The 26,373-nt window shown below is 42.2% G+C and overlaps 1 protein-coding gene across 3 annotated transcripts; it reads left to right on the plus strand.

Annotated features, from left to right (window-relative positions):
* The first annotated feature begins 1,255 nt into the window (after positions 1-1,255).
* Positions 1,256-25,405, plus strand: CAPN3 (calpain 3). 3 transcript variants are annotated; one of them, NM_001004405.3, is made up of 24 exons: positions 1,256-1,833; positions 7,156-7,225; positions 7,963-8,081; positions 9,186-9,319; positions 9,590-9,758; positions 10,378-10,518; positions 12,422-12,505; positions 12,943-13,028; positions 13,487-13,564; positions 14,003-14,163; positions 14,737-14,906; positions 15,523-15,534; positions 16,677-16,885; positions 17,590-17,626; positions 18,664-18,681; positions 19,691-19,792; positions 20,398-20,475; positions 20,978-21,035; positions 21,598-21,662; positions 22,693-22,761; positions 23,306-23,384; positions 23,862-23,978; positions 24,339-24,397; positions 24,513-25,405. In NM_001004405.3, the coding sequence occupies exons 1-24, from the start codon at positions 1,543-1,545 to the stop codon at positions 24,537-24,539; spliced, it is 2,433 nt and encodes an 810-aa protein (NP_001004405.2). In that variant the 5' UTR covers positions 1,256-1,542; the 3' UTR covers positions 24,540-25,405. The 3 variants fall into 3 exon arrangements, with proteins under 3 accessions (NP_001004405.2, XP_015142560.1, XP_040556884.1); XM_015287074.4 differs by lacking the exon at positions 19,691-19,792; XM_040700950.1 differs by lacking the exon at positions 7,963-8,081 and having other exon boundaries at positions 1,771-1,833.
* The last annotated feature ends 968 nt before the right edge of the window (positions 25,406-26,373 follow it).

Genomic DNA, 26,373 nt, shown 5'->3' on the forward strand with positions numbered 1-26,373 from the left:
CAAATGCGAGACCCGCAATCCTCACATCTGAGTGTAATGAGGAAGTCATCAATTCTGCAGATGGACAGCCCATCCGGAAGCAACTGCATTCCTATTTCCACAAACAGTCAAATCAGTCCTTTCTGAATGCCCTGTTGGTTCAAGAAGCTTCTGTTCATGATTTAAAATGATTTAGGCCACCATTTAGGGATGAGGATTAGAGTACTCCTAGCAGTTGGCCAAGCTTGTTAACTATATTACCTTCTTCAGAGGTTGCCCTAATGAGGTTTTGAAAGGGGACCAATGAGCTGTAGAGTTTCTCTGTTGTACTTAATTTGAAGCCAGTAAACCAAGGAAATAGCTGAGAAAAAAGAATCAGTGCTTTGGCAGCATACCGTAGTACTAGAGCAGGTCAGCCAGAGTCCAGATACCAGTGTCATTAGACAAAAATAGCATTGATGTCACCTTGTGATTTTAGACTTCCCAATCAAAGACCATGAAGGTTTAGAGGGCTTTTCTTGGCATACAGGCAGCGTCAGTTTTTAAAGAACACTGGGAGAAAAGAGAAGAGAGAAGAGCGATGTGTTTAAATAAGAGCACCTTGACTTTCTTTCACAGAAACTGAATTTGTCCCTGTGAATATATGTGCTAAGTCAGACATTTTGTCTAAGATTGGTATATCCTAACACACACAGAATGTCCCAATTTCTGCACTGGGCCCCTAAGAAACTTCACTGCCCCAGTATGAAAAGGAGCTGTTTTTACATGGGAAGTAGGTATGGTAAGTGAATCCCAGCCCTGGCCAGCTGCTCCCTCTGAGGTAGCCTGCAGAATCCAGCCCCCACCTGAGAGGTGTTGAACAGACCTCAGTAGCACCAAGTAATATTACCCTTTTTTGTTATTAGGACTGTGTCTTCAGATAACTGGCTCTATAAAATAGACTTTTTCAGTAGCAAAGGGCAGAAACAAGAAGTCAAGTACAACAATTAGTAAGGATGATCAGGACTAGCATATTGGCTTGAAGTACCTCATAAATGTGTTCCCAGACCAGGGGGAGCTCAGCTTCCAGTGTCACTGTTTTTCTCTGCTTAAGGAAGAGATGAGCTGTGTGCACCAGGAGTCAGCCTACACGCAGCTCCTGGCCTGGGCACAAGCTTCACAGCAGACTGACACCCACGCTAACCCCCTCCCTATCGTTTTCCCTCTCTCACACTCTTTGCTGGTAGATATTTTTAGATTTCACTGGTTAAAGCTTGTCTCTTCTCAGTGCTTCTGCACACAGGGCCGACACACACACATGCTGTAGATAGTACAACTCGGGCACAGGACTGAGCCTACAGAGCACCTTGTTCCACATCAAGGAATAAATTCCACTTTCTTACGCAGAAATACTGCCCTTTGAGAAGATGCACAGGGAGCTGAACCAGATGGAATTGTATCGCTTACAAGTGTAACTAGGAGATTTCAACAAAAAGGGGCAACAGCAACTTCCCCTTTTCTCCAATTTCCTTCCAGCGTGCGAGATCTTGCTTTCTTTCAACACTTGCTGTAAGGCCACTTCTCATGCCGTCCGCCATAAATGCAGCGGTGGCTCAGCAGACAGCTGCCGGGTCAGTTCCCAGCACTACCAGCACTACCACTGAAGGTACAGGGGGAGGCACAGGAGGGATTTATTCTGCCATTATAAGTCGCAACCAGCCCATTATCAAAGTAAAGGAAAAGACCTATGAAGAGCTTCACAAGAAGTGCCTGGAGGAGAACATTCTCTATGAGGATCCTGATTTTCCACCTAATGAGACTTCCCTCTTCTACAGCCAGAAAGTCCCCATCAAGTTTGAATGGAAAAGACCACGTGTAAGTAACACATCTGCTGAGTGCCTTCTGATTTCTGAAAGGTGAACGTGTGGTTTTTTTGCAAAAGGGGCAGGAGGAGGAAGGAAGGGAATAAGCTGCCAATGTATTTCCTTAGAGCTTTCCTGGGAGATAGCTGGCTAGGCAGTAGAAACTCTGAAAGTATGTATAATGACTAAAATATGACAACAATAAAACGAAAAGAGATGGAAGAAAGTATATAAAAATAGAAATATGGAATTTTATTTTATTCTTCCATGATTTGCTAGGAATTTTCTCACTTGAAACTAACCAAAAAAACTTCTCCTTGTTCTGCAACACACTACTGGGTTTTCAACACTACCTTACTTCACTTACAGCTTTTATTTAGTATTCTGCTGTTTTTGTACTCTGAGAAAATAAAAGAACAGGTTATGCTCTGAAACAAGCTTTTACTCGGTTCTTAGTTCTTCACATTGTTTAACTGACTCATGACGCTCCTTACCCACTTACCAAGAGTACGGGTGTTGCAATCATTATGAGGACAGACTCCTGCCTAGAAACCCTCTTTCTCTTTTTTGTATCTTGTGGCCATTCCCCAGCCAGCCACCACCTTTCCTGTGGGAAAGAAAGAATAATTTGTAAGTTCCTAATTAATTCCCCATCCTACCGCAGGGCAATCTTTCCTTTTTTCCTGTCATCCCTGCTGGGCAGCTGCTGACCAGTGCAAGTGATCCCTGGGGCATCCCCTCACCACTGCCCTACAACAGGGATGTGGTTCTGGGGAGCTACTCTGGTTCCCTCAGAGTACCTCTTCAGTGCAGAAATCCCTGCTTCAGTAACAAAGTTAATGGCAGTAGATAAAACTAGCTAGAGAAACATAAGTAAACAGCAAAAGACCAAGTGCCTTAGAACGTAGCTGTTACACAACAGCAACAAGCATCATCATGGGGGTGAAACAGGACTCCCTCTGTCTGTAGTGTTGTGCGTACACGTGCTGTCACATGGCAGAGAGCAGCCCACTCCTTCATCGTCATCATCAGAGCTGCATCAGCTCCTGGAAATGTGTGTGGATGAGCTAAATGTGGGAGCAAGCCAGTCATCTAAAAGGGATGGGATTTCCTGTGTTTCTACAGAGAGAAAAGTGGGAAAGAGGTATAGAGGATACGTGCCAGCATCCTGGGGCAAACAAACTGCAACTGTGCATGTGGAAAGGCATCAGAACATGAAAAATACGTGGTACAGTATCACTTCTGTCTCATGTAAATGAGCAGCTTCCTTTTGGAAAGGTTGGGCTGCTCAATGAAGTTTAGGAGCTCTCAACTATTCACATAGCTACAACATACCTGAGGAGGGAGGGAGTTGCGCATGGTGCTCACTTCTTTTATAACAGATTCACATCACAACAGCAAAAGGAGATTGCTCTTGTGAGCTGATGCAAGAGACCTGTGCATGTTGATGCTGATCTCAGATTGACTCAAAGCTTTGCTTCATTGGACTTTGAAACTGTAGGGTATGTGTCACTGACAGCAGGACTTGTCTGATAATATTATACATGGGAATAGACACAACAACCATATTACAAAAAAACCATAGAGTTAAATGAATATGAAGTAGTAATACAGTAGTTAAGACCACAATGTTAAGAGGTTAAGGCGATCAGTGAAGCACCAAATATAAAGAATGAACTGCATGGGCCATGTTTTGTAATAGTGTAAAGATATGGACAACTTCTGTTCTTGTTAAATTACAATGACTTTTTTTGGCAAAGAAAGTGGCTAGTCTGTAAACGATAGTCTTCTAAAGTGGTAATTTCAAATCGGTTTGAAATTCATGTTGAATTGAACCAAATTTGAGAACGTATTGTGAACGAAAACAAAATAGCAAAAGGTCAGAAGTCCTGAGATTGTATCATAATACTGTCTTTGTTCTAGATCCTTTCTCTGTAGTTTGCTGTGTATGTCACTTACCACCAGAAATAGTGAATAAACAAAGGGTCCACGTGCCATAGGATCTCATCTAACACAGAGAGCTGGGAAAGAAGCCACGTGCTCCTGACCGCCTTTGGCTTTATGAGTCACCTTAGCCATGCCATGCCACACATTTGTATCTAAGCTCTTTCCTCCCAGCCCAAGAGGTTGATGTAGAATATAATAGGAGTGAAAGAGTGATGCTGGTACTGAATGAGCATTATTTGCTATGACACCAATTCACATGAGATTGGTGAATGCAAATTTTTCCAGAAGTCTTTTTCAAGGAATCACAAAGTCAGTCTGAAGGGCACATGTCTGCCATTCCCAAATGCCATGACCAAGCACTAGTAGCAGTGACAATCCTCAGTTGAATAGCACATACGAGATAACATCTGAGCATGGTGTACCAACACTGCTGTTTCTTCTGGGATTAGGGCAAGATCATGCAGCAGGGATGAGATCCCTGGAGCTACCCCTTGCTCTGCTGTATCTGGTCCCAGTGGCGGTGAGAACACAGGGAGTGCCACCATCAAAAGGGTGGCTGCCATGCAGGGCATCTGTGAAGCCTGCTGCTGGGGTGGTGAGGAGGCCCCTGTAATTCTATATGATGACAGCTGTGCTGCGACATGAACGTACCCTCATAACACGCAGCTGGGACTAAAGCCAAGAATGGCCAGAGCAGGCCACAGCACCATGCCTGGCCCAGCTGCTGAGGTGCATGGCAGGGCTTACCAGCCCAGTGTGCTGGCAAGGACCTCTGAAGCAGTCTTTCTAATGCTACATTAATTAGGTCACAGGGAGGCGTAGGTTCCCTGTTGTAACATGAGATCTCTAATAGCTCCTAGCTAAACACCCTGCACCACACAGGAACAAGGAAGGTCTGGACCACAGGGGGGCAAAGGGGGAAGCAGGAGCTTACAAACTCTCTTAGGCCAAGAAGATACTTCCTTTGCTTGATAGGATTGGTTTAGGGAATTTACTTAGAATGCCAGCAGTTCTTAAAGGAATAAATGCTTTTTGCTGCAACAGTATGAGCTGACTGCAGAGCTTTTCCTGACAGAGAAGAAGAGCTAATGGAAATGCAGCAAAAGTCAAATGCCTTTTTTAGTCATGTGCTGCCTTGGTATTTTCCAACTGATGTTCAAGTACTTTCCGGCCAGGAAGCACCATATACACTATGGATGGGTTTTCCTTGGATTCTGTCTCTGCTGCTGTGACAGTCACTCTGCTTCTTTGTACTGAAACTGCAGCCAAAACTGAATCAACTCAAAGGACAGGAAAGGTCCGGTGAATAGTACTGAGGCATTCTGAGGCACTCCTATCAGAGGAGACACCTTCTGGGTGATTCACCGCATCAACAAAGTGCAGCCTGACAGCACTCTGTATGGTAATGACCTCTGAGATGAAGAGCAACCTCTTGCTCAGCCAGCAGCACTAGAAGATCAGGTGTGTCACCTGCATCTCCAACACCAGGTGACAGTGTGTTTCTCATCACTCTCAGAGCACACTGAAACCCTCCTCTGTATTCCTTTACAGACCCTCCTCCAAAGCAGATGAACACAAGATGCAATAAATCACACTGAATAGCAATTAATCATCAATGCACATTTAGCATTTGTGAACACTTAAGCATAATGTAACTACCTTCACCTAAAAGACAGCATGCTGGATTCCAGGTCTGGTTACTGCAGTGGGAACAGAGTCAGGCTAAAAACACAGTAATGGCAAAGGAAGAAACAAAATCCCAAAGCCCAAAATCTCACACCTGGTTTTCTAGAGAACACCAAGGCAACAAGAAGGATGTTTTCACAAAAGCTAGTGGGTGGAGAAAAGCATGAAGGTATCTCAAACAGCTCAAACAGCTATCTTGACAGAACTGGACCTCGGGACAGCTGACTGAGGCCTGAAATAATGGGACAATCCCTCCATTCCTTTTCTCAAGGAGAATCAGGCAATTGCTCTGGGAAGCCAGAAGCAGGTCTCTTTTTGGCTCTATGACTAATCCAAACATTTATATCAAAGCAACCCTGCTGATTACTGCAGTGGAGCAAAAAGTGAGTTCAAGCCAAGTGAAACTATTAGACCTGTAACCTGAGTCTGGGAAAATCCAGGGCTACCCTGATTGCATTGGAAAATCTTCAGACTGCAGAGTTAGCATCAGCTGTCTGTACTGCCAATTGTTCCACTCACACAAGGAATTTTCAGGTGTTTTCTCTTCCTTCTTCCCACTCCAGCCCCATGATCTTCCTCTGACAGATGGGTTCTTGGACTGTATCTTCTTCCCCATTTGCAGCTGCTCAGGAAATTGGTCCTCAGTTTGCAGTATCTTTCTTTTCTTACCCTCACAAGAGATGGTCAAAAAAATCACATCCTCTTTTTCTTCCCAATATTTGAGTGTGAGGGATAGGTTAGGATAAAGCAGAGACCTTCTGTTTTAATCTTTTCCCTGTATGAGAGGTTATACCTAATTCTTCCTTTGGCTGTCCTTTACCCTGTGGGATTCTTTGTCCCATTTGGGAACCAAAGATGTAATGAATGCGGAAAAGATTCTATGCAAAGACCATAATAGTCCTCTTTCCCTTTACTGGGATATGTACTTCCTACATATGCCTTCCCTCCTTTCCTCCCTACAGCAGTACCTTAATTTATTCCCATACAGCATCTCATGCCTATTCTGTCCTTACTGATAAACCTGATATATTTTCCCAAGTGCAGGACAAAAGAGATTCCTGTCCTCAGAAACAACTGATATCTGTATTACATTTCTCAATTCAGCATTGGCAATTAAATACTGCAATGTGAAGAAAATAATAAAATCACTTAGCTAATACTTGATTATTCCTGAGAATCAACTATCTGACCCTGGGCAGGTTTCAGAGAGTATTACGGGAGCTCATTCCTGCTTAAATGCACCCTTTGGCTCTATTTATATATACATCAGCATACTAGTTGTCGCAAGTTGGATTCCTGAAACCTGGAGTCAGTATAAAAGAACTGAATCTAGTTCTCAAACACTCTTTCCATCTGCTTGCTCTCTTCCAATAATATTTTTTCATTGTATGGATAGATATTTTCCCCTATTTTCCTCATTGTAACATCTGTGCAGTCGGTACAGGAATAGTTTCCCTCCTGCTACTCCTGCACTGCCCAAAGCCTGGGATATCCACTGACATGTTGTCAGCAGAGATCTGCAGCTGAAAACTAAGCAATAGGTTTTGATATCCACAAAGTGTCTCACATTAAACTAAAAAAATAAAAAACAAAAAAACAAAAAAACATAAAAACATCTCGTCTCTAAACAGCTTTAATTTCTGTGAAAGCCAGGCATCCCAATGTATGCTTTCGTGCTCATCTATCTGTTTATATTTTACAGGAAATCTGTGAGAATCCACGATTTATTATCGGCGGAGCCAACAGAACAGATATCTGCCAAGGAGAATTAGGTATGAAATTGTCACATCCACCCCACACATTTTAAACTTGCATCATAGTTCAGCTCTCAGTTTTCATTTGCTTCCAAGGAGGCATTTTAACTCTCTCAGTATGCCACTACACATCTACTGATTCCTTGCCTATAGCAAATGGATGACACCTGCCCTCTACCAATCTAGGGAGGAGCTTTGAGCAAACAACACTTTGCTTTCCATGAACTAATATCATGAGTGCTGCAAAGCACCATTTGGCAGGACCTGGCCCTCCTCCAAATTGTTGTATTTAGTCTTGTTATTTCCAAACTTCTGGAGGCCTTCAGCCAAGTGTGCCTTGTACAGAAGGATAACCTCTGTATTGAAGAACTGAAGCTCAGATGCTCAAAGCTGCCTTGATATATTAAGCTGCTACTGAGGTGTAAGTGACATCTCTGCAGCTGTCAGCCACATGGCACTCACCTGCACTGCTTTGTAAAGACATTTCCCACTTAGCTTTTCCATGCCTTCCATGGTTTTATTGCTTCTCCTGTGACAGATGTGTGCCTAAACAGTGCTGCCAATGAGTGTTTCCACAGCATCAATAACTAAGAAGTGCTGAAGTACCACAGAACACAATGAGAAGAGCCCTTTGCTGAAAGGCTGTGGCACGCTCTATTGAAAATCAGTGTTTCACCTGGCAGTACCTTAGCTTTCCACTTTAATTCTAGCTGCTCTCTCCCCTCATTTTGCCTGCTGCTTCTGCTTGCTTACAGGTGATTGCTGGTTCCTGGCTGCCATTGCTTGCCTGACACTGAATAAAAAACTGCTCTGCAGAGTCATACCTCATGACCAGTCCTTCATACAGAACTATGCTGGCATCTTTCACTTCCAGGTGAGTCCCTTCATCTAGCATTAAGGGGATGTAATTATATTCACCCAACAGCAAGCTCATCTCTTGGCACACTGTTCCCTTTCCTTCTTCCACCCTGTGAAAGCATGAGCAACAGCAGGAAAGGAAGAAGGATTGAATTCCTTCACCCCAGGCTCTTCCAGCAAGGCAGTCATGGAAGGTAATTAGGGAACATTAACCCACCCATGAAGCATTTGCAGATGCATGGCCTGTGTGTGTCAGATAGCAACAGGTGCTTGGTCTTGCCTTCCTGCTCAGCTGCAGTACTACAGCCAGCACAGAGATACTGGTGGTTGGCAAGAGCATCTATTTTTAGGGCCACAAGCAGCTGGTCTCTGTCGAAAATAAGTCACTGAAGAACTGATTTTTCAGAAGAGATTAACTGCTGTTTGTCTTCCCCGTGGTTCTCTAAAAACATCTCCCTTAAGATGGATGTATTGCCCAGGTAAATTCAGCACAGCTGCCTCCCTTCCCATGACATCGCTTTTTGGCACATTATAAAGCAGGACACAGCCCTCTACTTATAGTTGTCCAGAATTCAGGTGGCTGGAGGAACACCAGGTAAATCTGAAGGAATACAGACTCTCTGCATCTGATCACAATGTAAGCCAGAGCACGGCTTCTTGCACAGCTGCATTTGCGTATCCATCCCATCCCAGTAATCTCACACTGTGTGCAGGAATTGTTATTTACAACTTCAACCGTAATCTAGCTCTGAAGGAAGAGCTGGAAACACCTGAAATTAAGAAAAGGGAAGAGGAAATAGAAGGCCAGCAGCAGGCACAGTGTGCAGTGCCATGGTGGAACAGTCACATGCAAAGAGTCAACTTGCTCAAAATCTCCCAGGCAGGACTCCTGGTAGTGTTGAAACTCAGAACCATCTAACCACTCCAAACCAGGACCTGCAGTTCCTGCCAGCATAAGTTTGGTTGCCATGGCTCAGCTCTGACCTCAGGAAACAGAAAAGGGGGAAGTTTTAACAGCTGTAGAACAGTTCAGTGTTTCTCCTCTGCTCAGTTTTCCAGCCAGGCTCCCCTTTCCCTGCACACAGTGAACCCAGACGTTTTTCTATTTGCCTTCATTCAGTTTTGGCGCTACGGAGACTGGGTGGATGTCATCATTGATGACTGCCTACCCACATACAACAACCAGCTGGTCTTCACCAAATCCTCCCAGCGCAATGAGTTCTGGAGTGCTCTCCTGGAAAAGGCCTATGCAAAGTAAGTCAACCTGCTGCACCGTGTCATGCTCTCTTTGGCTGGGGTGGGGGGGTAGATGAACTGCTTTGTACTGACCTTGTCATATGCACTTTAGCTCTACACACATCAGTGCATTTTTCCACAGATTCTACGTGAGTATGTCGTAAAGCATATTTTCTAGGGTTGCTCTTTTGGAGGGTGTTTTTGTTGCTCATTCAGAAGTCTATATTTGATTCTCAGCATCTTTTTCTTTGGTTTTTCTTTTTGTTGTTCTTTTTTCCTCTTTCCAAGACTCCATGGATCCTATGAAGCTTTGAAAGGAGGCAACACCACAGAGGCCATGGAGGATTTCACTGGAGGGGTGACAGAGTTCTATGAGATAAAGGATGCTCCTAAAGATATCTATAAAATCATGAAACATGCCATTGCCAGAGGATCCCTCATGGCCAGCTCCATTGATGTGAGTCCATATGAACTTTGTAGATGAGTCATAAGAAATGGCAGAAATCTCCACCTATAATCATGTACCAACTTTTGCAACAGCTTAGTTTAGTTCATGTAAGCAAACATTCATTTGCAGGTGGTAGGACACTCTCCTCTAGACACTTTCCATTAGAGAACAGCAAGCACCAAAAGGGAGATAGACAGAAGGAGAATAGGGAGGCAGGAGGAAGGAAGGGTGGGATCTGATCAGCAAAACCAGCACCCTGCTCTCAGTGAGGTGCAACAATTCTGTTAAGATACAAATCTTCATGTCAAAGATGCTAACAGTATGCAAATATCCAGGAAATTAACCTATTTGATCCCCAGCATATCCTTACATTATCTTAATTTAATGTGGTTAATTTAAAAAAGTGAAAGTAAGAAAACAAGTTTCGATAACAGTTGTGAAGTTGCAGTAAAAGCAGGAAAACAACTGGCAATACCAATCACCATAGATAACTGTGGACTATCTAGCATGTAAATAAGGAAGTAGAGAAGTTATCTAGGCCATTTTTCACCACTTATCTTTTTGTATAGTTTCTTTTCTATCCCCGTCTAATATTTCTGCACACCACTTTTCTTCCATTCTCTACCAGGACAACCTAGGCTTCTCCTACGGAGCAGCTCCTCGAAGTGACATTGGAGAACTGATTGCTCGAATGGTGAAGAACCTAGAAAATGCACAGATGACTTACTCCACTGTGGACTACCAGGGGACGGATGAAAGGCCAGCCTGGGTTTGTACATCAACAGAAGCAATTTCACAGCACTTCTATTTACAGCCAGAACATATCACCTGTGTTTTTAAATTCTTCTTTTACTTCAATTGATTATCCCAACATTAAGATCCGTTCTTCTGAATGCTATTTGATGTTCATGTTAAAGAACTTCATTCCTTTCAAACACTAAAAAAAAAAAAACCATAAAACTTCCAAAACTTCCATACATATCTGTATATGGACACATTGCTGTCTTTTTCTCACTACCAGGCAGTTGTCAAACCTTACTTTTTAGGGAGCTGTGTTTCAGTGGAAGAAACTAATTCCCTCTCCTTACAGAGGAGAGAAAAACAAAACGCCAACCCACCACTGAAAAAACATGTTATATCACCTAAACATTTCATTGTGCAAACTCTCTCCTGCAGGAAAAATGGCCAATTTGTAGGAGAAGCAGCCAATTTTTCCTCTTCAGACTTCCCTATTTAGTGTTCCTGAATGACTGAAATGGTGTAATTCTTTGGGAAGCCCAGTATGGCTGCCTTTTGCAAGCATGACTTCCCAAATCACCCGTGTTTTCGGGGGGAACTTCCCTCAGATGCTGATATTACTGATGAATAACTAATAGAATGTTACAGAACTCTTTCTATAGTTGCTGCTGTTTTACCGCTGGTTGTTACACTTCTGAGCCATCACCAGAAAAGTCTGTGAATCTCAATGGAAAGAAGCAGACAGCGCAGGCCACAGAAGCACTCCAGAGAAGCCAGCCAGAGCACTCACAGCATAAGATAATAGTCCTAAGTAGAAAAGAGAGAAAGAGGTTCTGCTAAATAATAATGGTAATGTGCGGAGAAAATAAGAAAAAAAAGAAAGAAAATAGTTATGAGGTAATAGGCAGAAGTATGGAAACTGGAATAAGATAAAAGAAATGAGAGCAGAAGGGAAATAACGGAAAATAATTGTGACAGCCAGGAAATACTTGGATGAGATTCCTCACTGTGCAAGCTGAGAATGTAGCTGTGTGACCTTACTAATTCTCCATTTCCAGCACTGACTTTCTCACGTCCTCAGATGTGTCAAAAACAGATGGAAGAGTTACCAGCAGAGCTTTGCAGTCTTTTCTCAGCTACAAACATAACGTGGGGAGAAGTTTCACATGTGGTCCACCTGCACTTTGCGTAGCCCCTCCTCTCCCATGATTCTCCATGATTTTCCCTACAAGCACAGCCAGCTATATAAGCCTGCCATCTTACTCTCAGTTCTTCAACTTCCAGATAAATAAAAGTGCATAGTAGCAACTGATTACCAAGATAGCAAGTGTACTTGTATGTGCTGGAGAAAGCTATACATTTCCTGTGTGCCAGGTGAAAAACATAGTCTCAGGGATTATGGAATAAAGTCTCCATATCTACAGGAAATACATTTTAATAATAATGTTAGTAGAAACAGTGTATGAATTTGGGTCATGATGAGATTGCAGCAGTGCATAATGAAAGTATTCTAATAGGTGCTGAGCCGCTCTTGTTCTTGTTTCCAATTTTATCTGCAATAGCCTTACTGAGCCATACAATAGAATACTATCCTAGAAATGGCTGAGCAGTTCTATTAATAGAAAAATTAATTATTTTGATTAAGCATGCTATATACGAGCATGTTCTGAATGCAAACAGCAGCAAACCACAGAAAGGGAAAGAGTATATCACAAAATGTCCTTTACAATAATTATTATTAATATTTCGCTCCTTTAATTAATTCTTCACTTCTTTCTAATCAATGAAATTCTCTGGATGCTAAGCTTGGTCACATTGATAGAAGATGAGAACAAGATTAAAAAAAAAAATAATAATGTCATCCTCCTTTCTGCCTCAGAGCTGCTGGTTGATCTTCATGTGCCTTTTCCATACTTTTATCCTGTGTCTAACAGACCATAATGCCAATGCAGTATGAAACCCGGATGTCTTGTGGGCTGGTCAAAGGTCACGCATACTCTGTCACAGCTGTGGAAGAGGTGAGTACAGTCTTTTGCCTACTGCTGTGGGGTCCTTTGGTCTAGACTGGCCCAGCATCAAGCATGGCAGCAGAGCTGTGTACAGGGGGACAAAGAGGGGGAGAAAAAATGACACAAATTATGAAATAAAGGAAAGAAATTTTGTTTTCAATTAAAGTACAGCTTCATGGAGAAACCAGTCAGTCCAAAGTTTGGCTTTCTGTGTGAATGGATGTTCCTCCATGATCCGCATGGGCAAAGGTAGCCACAGCCGGCCACCTCTTGGTCTTACTGCCTTCCTACACTCACTCAGGGCAGGTCAGGCTGAGTGATGGCCCTGGAGAGCACTGTCACTTGGGGAGATGGTATCAGGGATGTGACAGATAGAACTTTTCCTTTCTAAGCCTATTTCTCACGAAATAATTCAGTTGATTCTTCTTGCCTTCTCTTTCAATTAGACAACATATAAAGGGGAAAAGATGCGTCTGGTAAGGCTGAGAAACCCGTGGGGACAGGTGGAATGGAATGGACCTTGGAGTGATAAGTGAGTAGAAAGTGTCTAGGAGCTTCACTTGATTTGGGAAAAAAAAAAAATTGCAGCTTTATTTGCCTTTTGCAGCTGGTGTATGGCCCTCACATTTAACAACGAGGTATCAGGTTTTACTGAGAGAGAGTTCAGTAGCTACTCCATCAGTGACAGTTTGCAAGCACTCCTGTCTTCAAGCTAAGCAAAATAAACATGTTTAATTTTTATTTCTGAGAGCTTCTAATAGGAAGTCTGAAGGGAAGGCAGAGTGAAGCAGGGCAGTTTCTTCTCCATTTGAATGTATGGAGATGGAAACACTGAGAACAAATAGTTGCAGAAATCAGAAAGGAACATTTTTGTGAATGTAGAACAACAGTGCTTGACTTTCCTCACTATGAGGCTGTAGTAGAGAAACAGGAATATAAATGAAAATTGTGTATTACAAAATGTAATGTAGCTTGTTTGCACTTTTGCAGATCAGAAGAGTGGAACTTCATTGATGAAGAAGAGAAAACCCGCCTGCAACACAAGATTGCAGAAGATGGGGAATTCTGGTGAATTATCTGTCAAAAAAATTGTGCTTCTATAGGAGATACGCAACTGTAACAAAAATGGGTCACACTGCACAACTTAAACATGCTAAAACAATGGCATTAATTCCTTCATGTTCCCCAACAAGCCTTGTTCTGCAATCCTTTCACTCTCCCACCAGGGTATATTGAGTCCCACAGCCCATCTAATTATCCCATGCTTCACAAGCTCTCCATCCCCTTTCCTATGATCTGTTCCCTCACTCCAGTGTTCCCTAGTTTGGAGCTGTACCTGTGCTAATTGACCAATAGGCTAAATGCATTGGGAAATTGGAGCTCACACTGCAAACTTGTACTAGTAGAAGCAGTAATATGGGTCACTCTCCATGACCTCTTTAGGAACAGTGTATCTTTCAGACAACTACCTACCATGCAAATTCAGCTTCCCTTCAATTCTTCCAGGATATCATTTGAAGATTTCATGAGGCATTTCACAAAACTTGAGATCTGTAACCTCACACCTGATACTCTGGAAGCTGATAAGCTTCAGACCTGGACTGTGTCAGTCAACGAAGGACGCTGGGTGAGAGGCTGCTCAGCTGGAGGGTGCCGCAATTATCCAGGTGAGCAATGGGTCTTAAGAGATACCACCTCTCTGATGGGGGCTATGCTACATCCCACTGGCTAAATCACACTACAGCCCGATCAATGCTCAGCCGCAGGAAAGCTTTGGTTCCTCAGTGGATGAGTAACATGATTTTATATCTAGTTGTCTTCTGTCACTATGTTTGTGACAGTGCCTCATAAGCCCAGAAGGCAAATCTGGCAAAGATAAATTCTTGTTTGAATACTTTGCATTGCAGGTAAGAGATATCAGTTTCTCTCTGTCAGTTTCTCTCTGTCTTTCTCATTTAACTTTGGAAATTCTCTGATAAGTTCTGCTATGTTAAGGTTCTCTGAAAGTTTATCAAATGCCAATTCTTCACTTTAAATCCTCTGTTGTGCAGTTGTTAGAATTATATAAACCTCCAACACATTAAAATATATACATTATATATATGAAAATAAAAGCACAGCTTTATCCTTTCCCTCAGGAACTACACTCAGGGAATAGTAAAAGTTCTCTTTGGTCAGAAGTATGGCTAGAAAACTGAAAATTTATATGTTTGCTTTGGGTTGTTGGTGGCATTTCACAGATACATTTTGGACCAATCCCCAGTATCGCCTGAAGCTCCTAGAGGAAGATGATGATCCTGAAGATGAAGAGGTTATCTGCAGCTTCCTGGTAGCACTGATGCAGAAAAACAGGAGGAAAGAACGCAAGCTGGGAGCCAACCTCTACACCATTGGCTTTGCCATCTATGAGGTACCAGTTCTAGACTTTGTTCTTAGTGCCAGGTTCCCAGCCCTTACAGTATGTTTACCAAGAGAGTCATTGAACTGTTCATCCTGACTACATGAATTGCAGTTTCTCCTTTGCAAGGAAATGTGGAAGAGAGGAAAAAATTCAAAGCTTTAGTACCATTTAGGCCATAGTAACCTCAGGGTTTATCCCATCTGTAAGTATGCACTTAATAGGTCTTTATGGTGATTTTATGTCATATTTTAGCATATTCTTCCCCATATCTACTTCAGTCTCCACACTTCCTTAATCCATGCTGAAACTAAACATCTAATTGGCAGAACCATGTAAAAAGGGAAACAGTCAAGACACAAAAGTAGTGATCAACATCTGTCCCTCTAGTCACTTCGGGTAGAAGTCAATTTACTCAGCTCTTTGCACAAAAATATTTGGTTCAAATCTCACTGGATCTTGTGTGGGTCACAAGAAATCTGAAAAGGAAGGTGGGATTTTCTTAGAAAGCTTATATAAATTGAGGTAACTTAATGACTAGCTGTAACCCCAGAAATCCCTTCTGTTAGATTTATAAGCAAGTAGACTCACCTAGAACTTCTGTTTCTTCTCTTTGTTACTCTCTAAGGTACCCAAAGAGGTATGAGCTGAATGGGGACAGACTGACAACTTGGTGTATGCTCACAGCTAGTGTCACTGTTGCTCCTGTCTGTAAGTCAGTGGGAAACTGTCCATTCAAGTTTGTTTTCAGGGATGTTACAGATGTGAAACTGCTAACCATTATGCTTTGAGTGTTTAGTAACATTTTCTGAGTCATTTTAAATTCTTTCTCACTTGTACCCTGTTTTCACCTGCACCTGGTCCTTTTCTGTTCTATACGTGAGCTGGCCACTGCTTTCACTGTCCCGTAGTGAACCTGGACTACAGGAAGAAGTGTCAGCTAGCACTTAAGACATCACACCCCACAAAGAAGACCCCTAAAGCACTTCTGTATCCTCCTGCAAACAATGCCAGCAACTTATAACCTGTAGCCCCAGAGTTTGCTCTACAGTATCAGATTTTTTGTTGCTATTATTAACAAATGGTATTTTCAGCCATTGAAGAAAACATATTAGAAGTGCACAGACTGAGTTTTTCTGAGCCTGCCAATAGCTGAATCATTGGTACCAGAAGTTTGCAAGTGAGTTCACATAAAAGCTTTTGCTGGAAAATATAAAGATGACCATCTGAACGTTGTGTTTACAAACCTATTTTATAGGCAGTTATTTCTGTAGAAAGCAACTGTAAGCACTTGTTCTTAGCCCACAGGCATTGACTTATTTTTCATGTTTACATGAATGCAATGCCACTTTGGTAGATACAGAATTCATATTTTCCCAGGTAAGTTACCACTGAAAACACCTTCACCTTACTGTGCAGTACATAGGAGCCTGCAGATACCATTCCCTGCCACACCACCCTCAAAGCAACTAACTGAACTTTTGGTTACATGCAATTAGCATCCAACAAAACATAAGATCATGGACACAGCAGAACAGCCAGCCAGCAGTGTCTGTGTGGGATGTTGGGCAGCTCACAGAAGCCAACTAAACCCAGCTAGCAGCAGCTTATAAAGATGACAGACTGTAACTGGTAACAAGCTAGCAGCCCCCATCAAATCCCTGCTTGCTAAGCTGCCGCTGCTTCATTTGTGTTTTCTGTCCCAAGTGCTGCCTGCATGACAAGCCACCTGGGGAACGGGTAAGACTTCCTTGCAGATGAGTTGACTCCATTGTTCTGCAGATGCACGGTACTAAGCACCACTTGCAAAAGGATTTTTTCCTCTACAATGCTTCCAAAGCTAGAAGTAAGACCTATATAAACATGCGAGAAATCTCTGAGCGCTTCCGGCTGCCTCCCAGCGAGTACGTTATCATCCCATCCACATACGAACCCCACCAGGAGGGAGAATTCATCCTGAGGGTTTTCTCAGAGAAAAGAAGTCTTTCAGAGTAAGTTGCAGATCTTTCATCTGGCTCTAAAGGAGGAACTGAGCTCACTACTCTGTTATAGTTGTGTTCCCTGCTTGCAACACTCTACTCCCAGTTTTCTTAATCCCATTAGAAACTCCAAGATGCGAAATCATATCCCCAGTATTACCTTGTAGTTTAACAAAAACCTGTTTTGGATTTCTATTGGAGACTCTGGAGACTACTGGCAGGATATCCTTTGTGAACATGCTTTCTGCTCTTCTTATAATGAAAACCAACAAGTTTGTTATGCAATGCTATATGCCACCGCTATATCCCATATGGAAGTTTTTGCCAGATAGATCACTGAGACACATCTAATTTCAGTCATGAACAAAATCCAGAAATAGGTGTTATTTCTTTTCCATCCTGCTCCTTAACTAGCTTCCCAGAGCTCAAACTGCAGCTAGTATCGCCTTGCTTAGGCCAAAAAACTTCTGGTTTGCTCCCAGCTGTCAAGGTTCAGTGATGCCAAGGTATCACGTAAGGGAAATAAACCAGGCAGCAGTGTTCTTGGAAGCAGTACTTGGGATGCTCAGCTCAAACTCAGAAAAACTACATCCAGAGTCTGAGCTGTAGTGCCTGGAAGCCAGCCCACACACTGCCTACTTACAAAGCACATGCAGAAACAAACAGTGTTGGAAACAGACACCTTCCTGATTTATTTTATTTCTGCTTTCTTCTAGGGAGGTTGAAAACATGATTGAGGCAGATCGCCCATCGGTGAGTACCATCCTGTCCTCTTCTGTGTGGGAACAGAAGGGAGGAGTGTCACATTTAGGGAAACCCATAGCAGGAAACTATTTGCAGCCACATGACAGCTCCTTTAACAAATTCCCACATATTCTGATCAAGATATTCCTATTAACACTTGACTTGGTATATGCTGCTTTCTGATTTGGACAGACCAGAATCTTTTGCCAGGTTTGAGATTTGTTCTTGGCATAAAGAACCTCACGCGAAGCATTGCCTTTGCTTCCAGCAGTTGAGAGTGTTCATGCTCCGGTGGAGGCCTAGCCATCCTTTGGGATGTTTTTTGTTTGTGTGTCTGGCAACTCATCTAATCAAGAAAAAGAGTGCCTTATTTTGAAGTATGAGCTTTCTGAAAAGGGATTCTAATAGTATTGTGATTCAAACTAGCATCCATGACAAACGAACTCTTCAGCCTGGGGTTTTACACATCTGTATGGGAATAAATTGGGGCATACAACACACTCAGTCTTGAAAAAAAACAGAATGCTCTTGCATGGAACTGAGCTCCACCTTGTTCAGAAGCCTTCCCCTTCCATTTGCTGTCATAATACCAAAATTTCTGCCTAGATCTGATGGAATTGAATTGCCACTCCAAAAAGCATGAATATGTGGACACAGAGGTCCAATCTACACTGCACTGATTTGTTGGGAAAAATAAAAGGAGTAATTAGGGTTAACGTATTTGATTCAAGCAGATAAAGCCCAAGAGGTGATGGACTGCTGTTTTGATATGGCTTCTGCAATTTCAACAGGCCGTTTCTTTGTGGCTGCATTTTCCCCTCTTTTTTTCTTTTCTCTCTCTTTTTTTTTTTTTTTTTTTTTTTTGAGATTTGAAATCAATGTGAATATATAAAATTGAAGGAAAAAGTACGACTATAGGAATGGGAAACACAAATATGAGAAAGTGAAAGAAAAAAGGAAACATTGCTATTTAATAATGTGATCTGGTACAATCCATAATTCTTTTTAAAAACACTTCTTTTCCTACTTTGTTTCTGTTTGTACAGAAGAAGAAAAAAGGCAAGGTGGGTACCTGTGCAACGTGCTGAGCATCAAAAGGCAAGATGCATGTGCAGTGCATGCAGCAGGAGTTACTTGCTACCATTAGTGATTTCTCTGCTTCTGGAAGCTGATCTAGTTAATAAAGAACACTGGACAAGAAACCATTTTCAGGCAGCGAAGACTTCGTCTTCTTATACAAAAATCTAATGAAGTACAGCTATAGCATCAGGTATTTCTCTTTCTTATGAGGGTGGCAAAAGCATAAGCCTTCCAGTTTTATGAACTTGATTCTTTAAGTTTCTCAAGTATCCTGCCTGCCTGACCCTCCACAGGCATCCTGACACCTCTCCCAGTGAGAAGCTCCCCTCCTCCGGACACACACCCTCAGTTGCCCAATGCAGCTACTCCTTCCTGCAGTTTCTGCTCACCAGAGTCCTTTTTGAGTCTATGCAATACATTTAGCAAACAAAAAAAAAAGCATACTCTGAGGTTACAAGGAAAATTATCAGCCAGAGGAAGGGTATAAAAAGGCCCACAAGGGAGAGATTTTGAAGAGGAGAGTGGCTGACTCTAATTTGCATTCCTCTTTCATACATACCCAAAGTAGACCACAAACTTTCAGAGCAACACATAGGAGAGTGAACTCTGCTTCTTACAAGGACCTTGAAAACGTAACCAGACACTTTAATCTCAGCATCGGTCAATTGCAATTATTGCTGCAGGATAACACATTCACATCTGATAGCAGCTTTCTTTGCTTCAAATACACTAAAGCAGAACAACTACATGTGTCTCCCTACAGTTGAGAACTAACACATGCCTCATGTAATTAACAAGCTCCTACACAAGCTCTGCAGATTTCTTTTTTAACATGAGGATAGTAGTAACCTAAGAAATTCCTCTGTTCTTTTTTTTTTTTAATTCCCAGATCTGGCTGCATGTGCTTTGCCACACAATGGACATCCCCAGATACTTTTCCTAACACTATTTCCTGTGTAATTTCTACTTCTGCTCTCTTCCTTCTTCTTCTAGCCTATCATCTTTGTTTCTGACAGAGCAAACAGCAACAAGGAGCTGACAACAGACGAAGATGCTGGCAAAGATGGTGAAAAAACCCACGTAGATGAAAAAAAGGTTCTGCAGTAACTGGCAAGGCAGGGGATAGAGCTTGGTCTGGCCAGCATGAAAGGGCAGCTGGAGAGAGCACAGGAATGGGACAGAGCAGTGTCCTTACATACTTAGCAGTTTCAGAATTGAGGCTTGCTCTCTGCATGTGTCTGAGAAAGATGGAAATGATAACAGTGCGGCTATCTAATGTGGTATTAGTCTCCAGAACAGGGCCTCCCACACTGCAAAAATCTCTGAAGGCACCAAGCCCCTCCAAACAATTTCATAGGCTACAGGGTAGCTATGGGGCATGTTCTCCTCTTCTGATCCAAATTTCTCCTTTGCAATGTTTTGAAATGAAAAAGAAAAGAAAATCAGAATGTAAAGATCCATTTGTGAATGTAATCATTTAGATTGGTTTCAAGAATGATGAGAGCAATGAGGGGATAGTAACGATGCAGCGGGTTCATCAAGGAGTGCATCTAATGAAAGAAAGGGGAAAAGTCCGTGAGGATAACTTGTTCCTCTGGAGAGTTCCACTATCACTAAGAGGCTTATCTGTGTGAAGGGGGTGAGCCACCCAGATCCCTTCATTTTCCTGGATCATATATTCTTCACTTGTACCTTTCCAGCGTTCTTCAGCAAAAGCTCGTGAGAAGAGTGAAGAGGAAACTCAGTTCAGGAATATTTTCCGACAGATTGCAGGGGATGTGAGTACACGACCAATCCCTACCTCTGCAGAGCAGCCAAGCCACAGCAGCACCTAACCCAACTTCTTCACAGATTCAAAACATAGAAAATTTAAGTTTTCTTTCACCAGATTTCCTTTGGGAGCTGAAGTTAAGCAAAATCAAATGGAAATTCAGTTAAGCACACAGCTATGCCCGTGTGCATATGCAACTCATTGTCATTGTGTACAAAGGAGCCTTATTCAAATTCAGGCTCTTACTTCTATCGCTACTACGTGAAGCTATTAATGATTTCTTAATCAGTGTTACACGGTATGTATAAGCAATGCATAGATACATGTATGTATTCAGACATGTTTGCATGCTGCACTAAAGAAGTCAGAAGAAACAGATCAAAACTGCATGAATCAAGAAGCGGCAGAAGGGTTGCAGAGAATTTTACATATTGCTTATACTGTGGCTTGGAATTACTGCCAATAAGGAGCATTGCAATTAACTGTATTGTCCCCTTGTTTCCCACCAGGACATGGAGATCAATGCCGAAGAACTCAGGAATGTTCTCAACAACGTTGTTAAAAAACGTGAGTTTGAACGTGCTTTTCAGTGACCCCAGATAAAGGCAGCTGTGATATAACATACCCCTCCACCCCTGAGTGACATCCTCAAAATTATTTATGGTTTCGAATTCAGATTTTCTACTTCCACTTCGGCAGACTTTAGCTAGAAAACTTTTCATAGAGATGGTCTCTATGAGTGATCATGGATGGATAATACAGAAATGAGCACAGTTCATTGGACGCACCACACAGGTTAATACAACATTTCTAGCAGACTGCATGGTCCCTTTAAACAAGTCCTAATGGAGGAGAGGACTTTTCTCCCCATTTAGCAGTCTTCAGCCTACAAAAACTTGGCTTGCTTAGTTAACTGGAAATTGATTTAGAGTTTTACAAAGGCTTTTATTGTATATAGCAGGTCGTAACTCACCTATAATTCAGAAGCAATAATGTTACTTAGAGCCTTTACAGACATTTTTCCTCACAGGATGAATTAAGTCAGTTTGGCTTATACTTTGAGTAGAGTCCTACCTAAGAGGAAAAAGTGATTGCTGACTTACTTGGTCTTTTATATCATTTATTTCAGATAAGGACCTAAAGACAGAAGGATTTGAACTAGAATCCTGCCGCAGCATGATCGCTTTGATGGATGTATCCTTTGCCAGTGAATGAGAAGTGCCTGATAACACACTGCTCCACCTGAGTTTTACTCCCCGACCACACACACAAAAATTGTTTTTAGTAAGCTGGAAAGCCGACCAGTGTGTTACAGACTGTTGTCACACAACCCAGCATTCCCGTGTGGCATACATTAACTGCAATCATCTCAAAGTTAGCATAGGTGGCAGATGAAAATATCTCAAAACACAGAACAACGGAATAAGTATGATACCATTCCTTTAAGCCATCTCAACAGAACTACAGTTCTTGCCAACAAATTCAGTCTCTTTCTCTACGTTTTCTACATATCTTTACATTTTCAACACATCACAGATTCCACCCTGTGCGTAGCACTCAGAGCATACAGTGACTGTCTCAGTGCAAGTGCAATAAAACACACTGCAAGATGCCACGTGGCATTACCTCCAATACAGCATCACTCAGTTTTCCTACCTGAGTAGGGAAACACATACATTTCCATGTACTTCAATAACATATGATTTTGAGAGAACATAAGCACATTCAAACCAGACCAGACCAAACTTATCATTACAGCCTAGAACCATTACAACTGGAGGCTGAATGCAGTTCAGTAAATTATTTTAGTCAACATTTTGCTCGATTCTCAATTCATTTTAGCAAGGCAGAAAAAGTTGCACTCCAAGATAAAGCTCAGTTGTCTTAAGCAGTTTCGGGAGAATTTCACCAGTGGGGGCACTGGGAAAAAGCCACTAAAACACCCTGCTTTATGTACATTATAACAGCTGCAGGACCAAGTCTCCTGCCTGTATCAGTGGTTTATTACTACACAAGGAAACAGTGCTTCACAATCCTGAAACAAAATAACACGCTTAATAACCAAAGCACTCACAAACACTTCACTGCCCCATTCAGCTCTCTCTCAGTACTCAGGAATCCTGAGCTGGGATTCATACTCATCCCCCCTCACAGGTACCCATAGAAATAATTAGTTTTCTATTTAAAATGTTGGGTTTTTTTTACCTGAACGCTTGCATCACAGACAGACGGCTCAGGGAAGATCAACTTTGATGAGTTCCGACACCTCTGGGACAAGATCAAAAGCTGGCAGGTAGTGCTGCTCTTCATAGCTCCACAGTGCAAAGGCTTGCGGAGGGAAACCAGGCCTCATTACGTACCCTGCAACCAAAAAATCTCCCAAACTTGCAAACTAGCTTTTAAGATGAAAACTAATATCTTCCTTCAGCCTTTTCTTAACCTAAGCAAACATCTAGAGCTATAGCACTCGTGTGAAGAGATCCCCCTGAGAAGGGGGGAGGCACACAGGATGAAAGAGGAGGGTGGGAAATAGAGCCAGGCATTGCAATTAGCTTAATTAGGGCAATTAAGAGAGAAGATTAACAGCATAAACTCAAGTCAAATGAGGAAGGTCTCCAGGGGGAAGATTTTTTTTTTTCTTCTCTCAGCACAGATCTAACTCACGTGTCAGGAGTGAGGGGAGCTGTGTGTGAACAACAGGCTGCTGAGCAGCAGCCACGGTGATAAAAGGCAAATGGCAAAGCCTTCAGGTGCTGCAGGGTAGCACTCACATCAGCAGCCGTGTCCTACAAAAGCATAAGCTTTAATTTCTGCTGTGTACTTCTTCCTTTTTGCAGAAAATCTTCAAGCATTACGATGCAGACCATTCAGGAACCATTAACAGCTATGAGATGCGCAATGCAGTCAAAGATGCAGGTAATTCCACTGGTGTCCAATGCCCAGCAGCCAAATAAGCCTTATTTTGGTTCATGTATCACAGGGTGAGATCAGGAATACAGCCCAGCCATTTAAGGAGGGACCTTCCCCCCCCCAGCAGAGTTCTTATATATCCAAACTGCAAGGCTTGTGTGTCTCACCAACTAAGCAGATCTTTGAACTTCTCAGTGAATAAAGCATGGCATCTCAGTCTCACAAATGATAAAAATCAAAAGAGCACTAAAGTCAGCACTCACACTTGCCCAGTTTTACCCTTTTAATTTGAACAGAGTTTGTGCAATGCTTGTGCAGCTGCATTAAGAGCACACGGGATGTGCATCAGGGAGCCCAGCTGCATGCAGGTTAACTTTTAACAACGCAGGCACCCACCAAAATTACCTACTTGCTCTCATTTAAGCGGTGGATTCTTTATTGTTGCATAAGGAGCAATCAAACTCATTTCTGGTCCCCCTGCAGGGTTTCGGCTGAACAACCAGCTCTACGACATCATCACGATGCGCTATGCTGACAAGAACATGAACATCGACTTTGACAGCTTCATCTGCTGCTTCGTGAGACTGGATGCTATGTTCAGTGAGTGGCTGCCCTCATTTTACAGGCTTGTCCCCTTCCCTGCCCCCAAAATACACTATGAAATTTAAAGGAAAGTTTATTATATGTAGCACTATTGCCTACGTGAAGTTTTAATAATGTAAGATATATACTAAGTTATGACAGCCATCCCATACAAACACAAAAGATAATAATCCATTACATATCTCCATGCATTAGCTATGAAAAAGCATAGCAGAAATACTTGCTGACCAAAAAAGTAAACATGCACAGAAGTTTGGATAACACAGTGGGAACACGATTTGGTTTGCTGCATGGGATCATCTTTACACTCTGCTTGCACAATAATTTATCCCATGTATTTTTCTGTCATTGATTTAGGGGCATTCCATGCCTTTGATAAAGATGGAGATGGAATCATAAAGCTCAACGTCCTGGAGGTAAACTGCTTTATGCCAGTATTTTTAACACAACACCCCAATACCACGTTATTAATTCCCAGCACTGTCTCACACATTCAAGTTGGCCTGATCTTTAATTCCTTCTCTTCCTCAGTGGCTGCAGCTCACCATGTACGCCTAACCCCAGAGCCTTCATCAAGGACCTGCTCCAGATTGCTGTTTTAAGTAATGAACTCAATCCATCTCCAATTACAAATGAGCATTCTACAAGATACATGCTTCGCTCGCCGAGATAAAATGTGCTTGAAAGATAGAGACAGCCCTGCTTCAGCAAGCAAACCAGTGCTCATTCCCTGTACCTACTTCCATAGTGTCTTCAGGACATTTACTTTCAACAGTGAAGATTAATTTATTGATGACTGCATTTAGGTTTTTCTGCATGTTAAAGACACAGAGCACACATCGTTTCTCTGTTTATACTGACACTTGGAAGCGCCATCCCTAAAATCAGCGTGGGTCAGGCAAAACTGGGTCTGGATCTGAACTGTGGAAGTCAGAGGTGTCTCCTACCACCTTGTAATTAGTCATTAACTCCGTTCTGATGTTGCTACTATCATTTCAGCCTTTTCGTACTGTTGACTATTTCATTGAGATTGTGCTAATTACATTAATATTATGAGTCATGACCATGTCATTACAGCTGTAGCTTTGGTTCCCTGCTGTGCTGGAAAAGTGGGCACCAGACACAGCAGACTGCAGTGTCTGGGTATGCCTTGGCCTGGTGCCTCAGCAGAAGCAGCAGAACTAAGCTACTTGCTCTCCTTTTTAGTATCTCCAATGCTACCATACTTAGACATAGGATGGTTTTAGAGTGTTGGTTTTTTGTTGTCTGTTTGCTTGTTTTATTTTTTTTAATTGTAACTGCATTCTCTGTAACATTGAGAAAGTGGTTTTCCACTTTCAAGGAAGCTGGTCAAGAAAGAAAATACATATAAAGTATAAATTAACTATACGTGTACAATTATATTAACTACACATGCACACTTATTTGTCTTCAGGGTCCTGTTTTTGTTAACTAACAGTTTTGGGGTTCTGTTTTCATCTCAGAACTGCCCAGATCCCAACACAGGCAGAGCCTTTTCCCTCATACTGCTTACCATGCTTTGCTTGGCTGTAGCTTAGTGCATACTACAGCTACTACTTCTACACTTAAGTATTGCCTTTTACTGTATAGTAGTCTTCACAGTTCCCAGTAAAGTGCTCTGGGGATCATTCTACTAGTGTAGTGCACATGCCAAGGCTGGCCTGAACTTTCTCCCTTTTCTGCCACCTCTGAAAGATGTATGCACCTGTTCTCCCATCTGATGATTAATCAAGGTGAGGTACAGAAACACTTCCTGATGTTATTCAGTATTTCTTTATTTTAAGACATGTTTTAGCAGAATCATAGACACTTTACACCAGTGTGGCCATTTTAGGAAGATTATTAGAATATGTAAGTTTCAGTTTAACTGAAAAATAGATAACTGAGTTTTAATGTTAACCTTTAGGGTTTAATTTTTGGAGGAACAAAGGGGAATGAATGCTGAGCACTATCCCATCATTCTTCAGGATCTACAGCAGCTGGTGTAGTTTTATCACAAGCATGAAATCAGTGTAAGACCTCAAACACCAGTTTACTTCGAATGCACTGAAAAAGCACACAAGCTTGACAGGCTTTCAGAACTGGTCAGTGATCAGCACAAAAATGGATAGAAAACAGCACGTGCACAGAGGGGGTATGGAGGCCAGACTTTATCAGAACTCTTACTGAGAGGAAGGCCACTGTTTCATGCATGTGGTCACAATGCAACAAAGGATGACTGACCTCTTAGTTCCCCAGGGCTAAAATTCAGCAGCAGAAAGCGATCCGCTACAGTAAAGCAAAACTGCAAAAACAAAGCTTGGCATCTACCCAACATTATCCTGATAATTCATACATTTAACTGAGGGATCATTAAGAAACAGATAAACTG

The sequence above is a fragment of the Gallus gallus genome, chromosome 5, assembly GCF_016699485.2.
Source record: "Gallus gallus isolate bGalGal1 chromosome 5, bGalGal1.mat.broiler.GRCg7b, whole genome shotgun sequence".
NCBI lineage: Eukaryota > Metazoa > Chordata > Aves > Galliformes > Phasianidae > Gallus > Gallus gallus.

Excerpts from the sequence above, each read along its gene's own strand:
- CAPN3 (NM_001004405.3), top strand. The coding sequence starts at position 1,543 with ATGCCGTCCGCCATAAATGCAGCGGTGGCTCAGCAGACAGCTGCCGGG. Across the intron at positions 14,164-14,736 it reads AGGGTGCCGCAATTATCCAG|ATACATTTTGGACCAATCCC; the intron begins GTGAGCAATGGG and ends GGCATTTCACAG. Across the intron at positions 16,886-17,589 it reads GAGAAAAGAAGTCTTTCAGA|GGAGGTTGAAAACATGATTG; the intron begins GTAAGTTGCAGA and ends GCTTTCTTCTAG.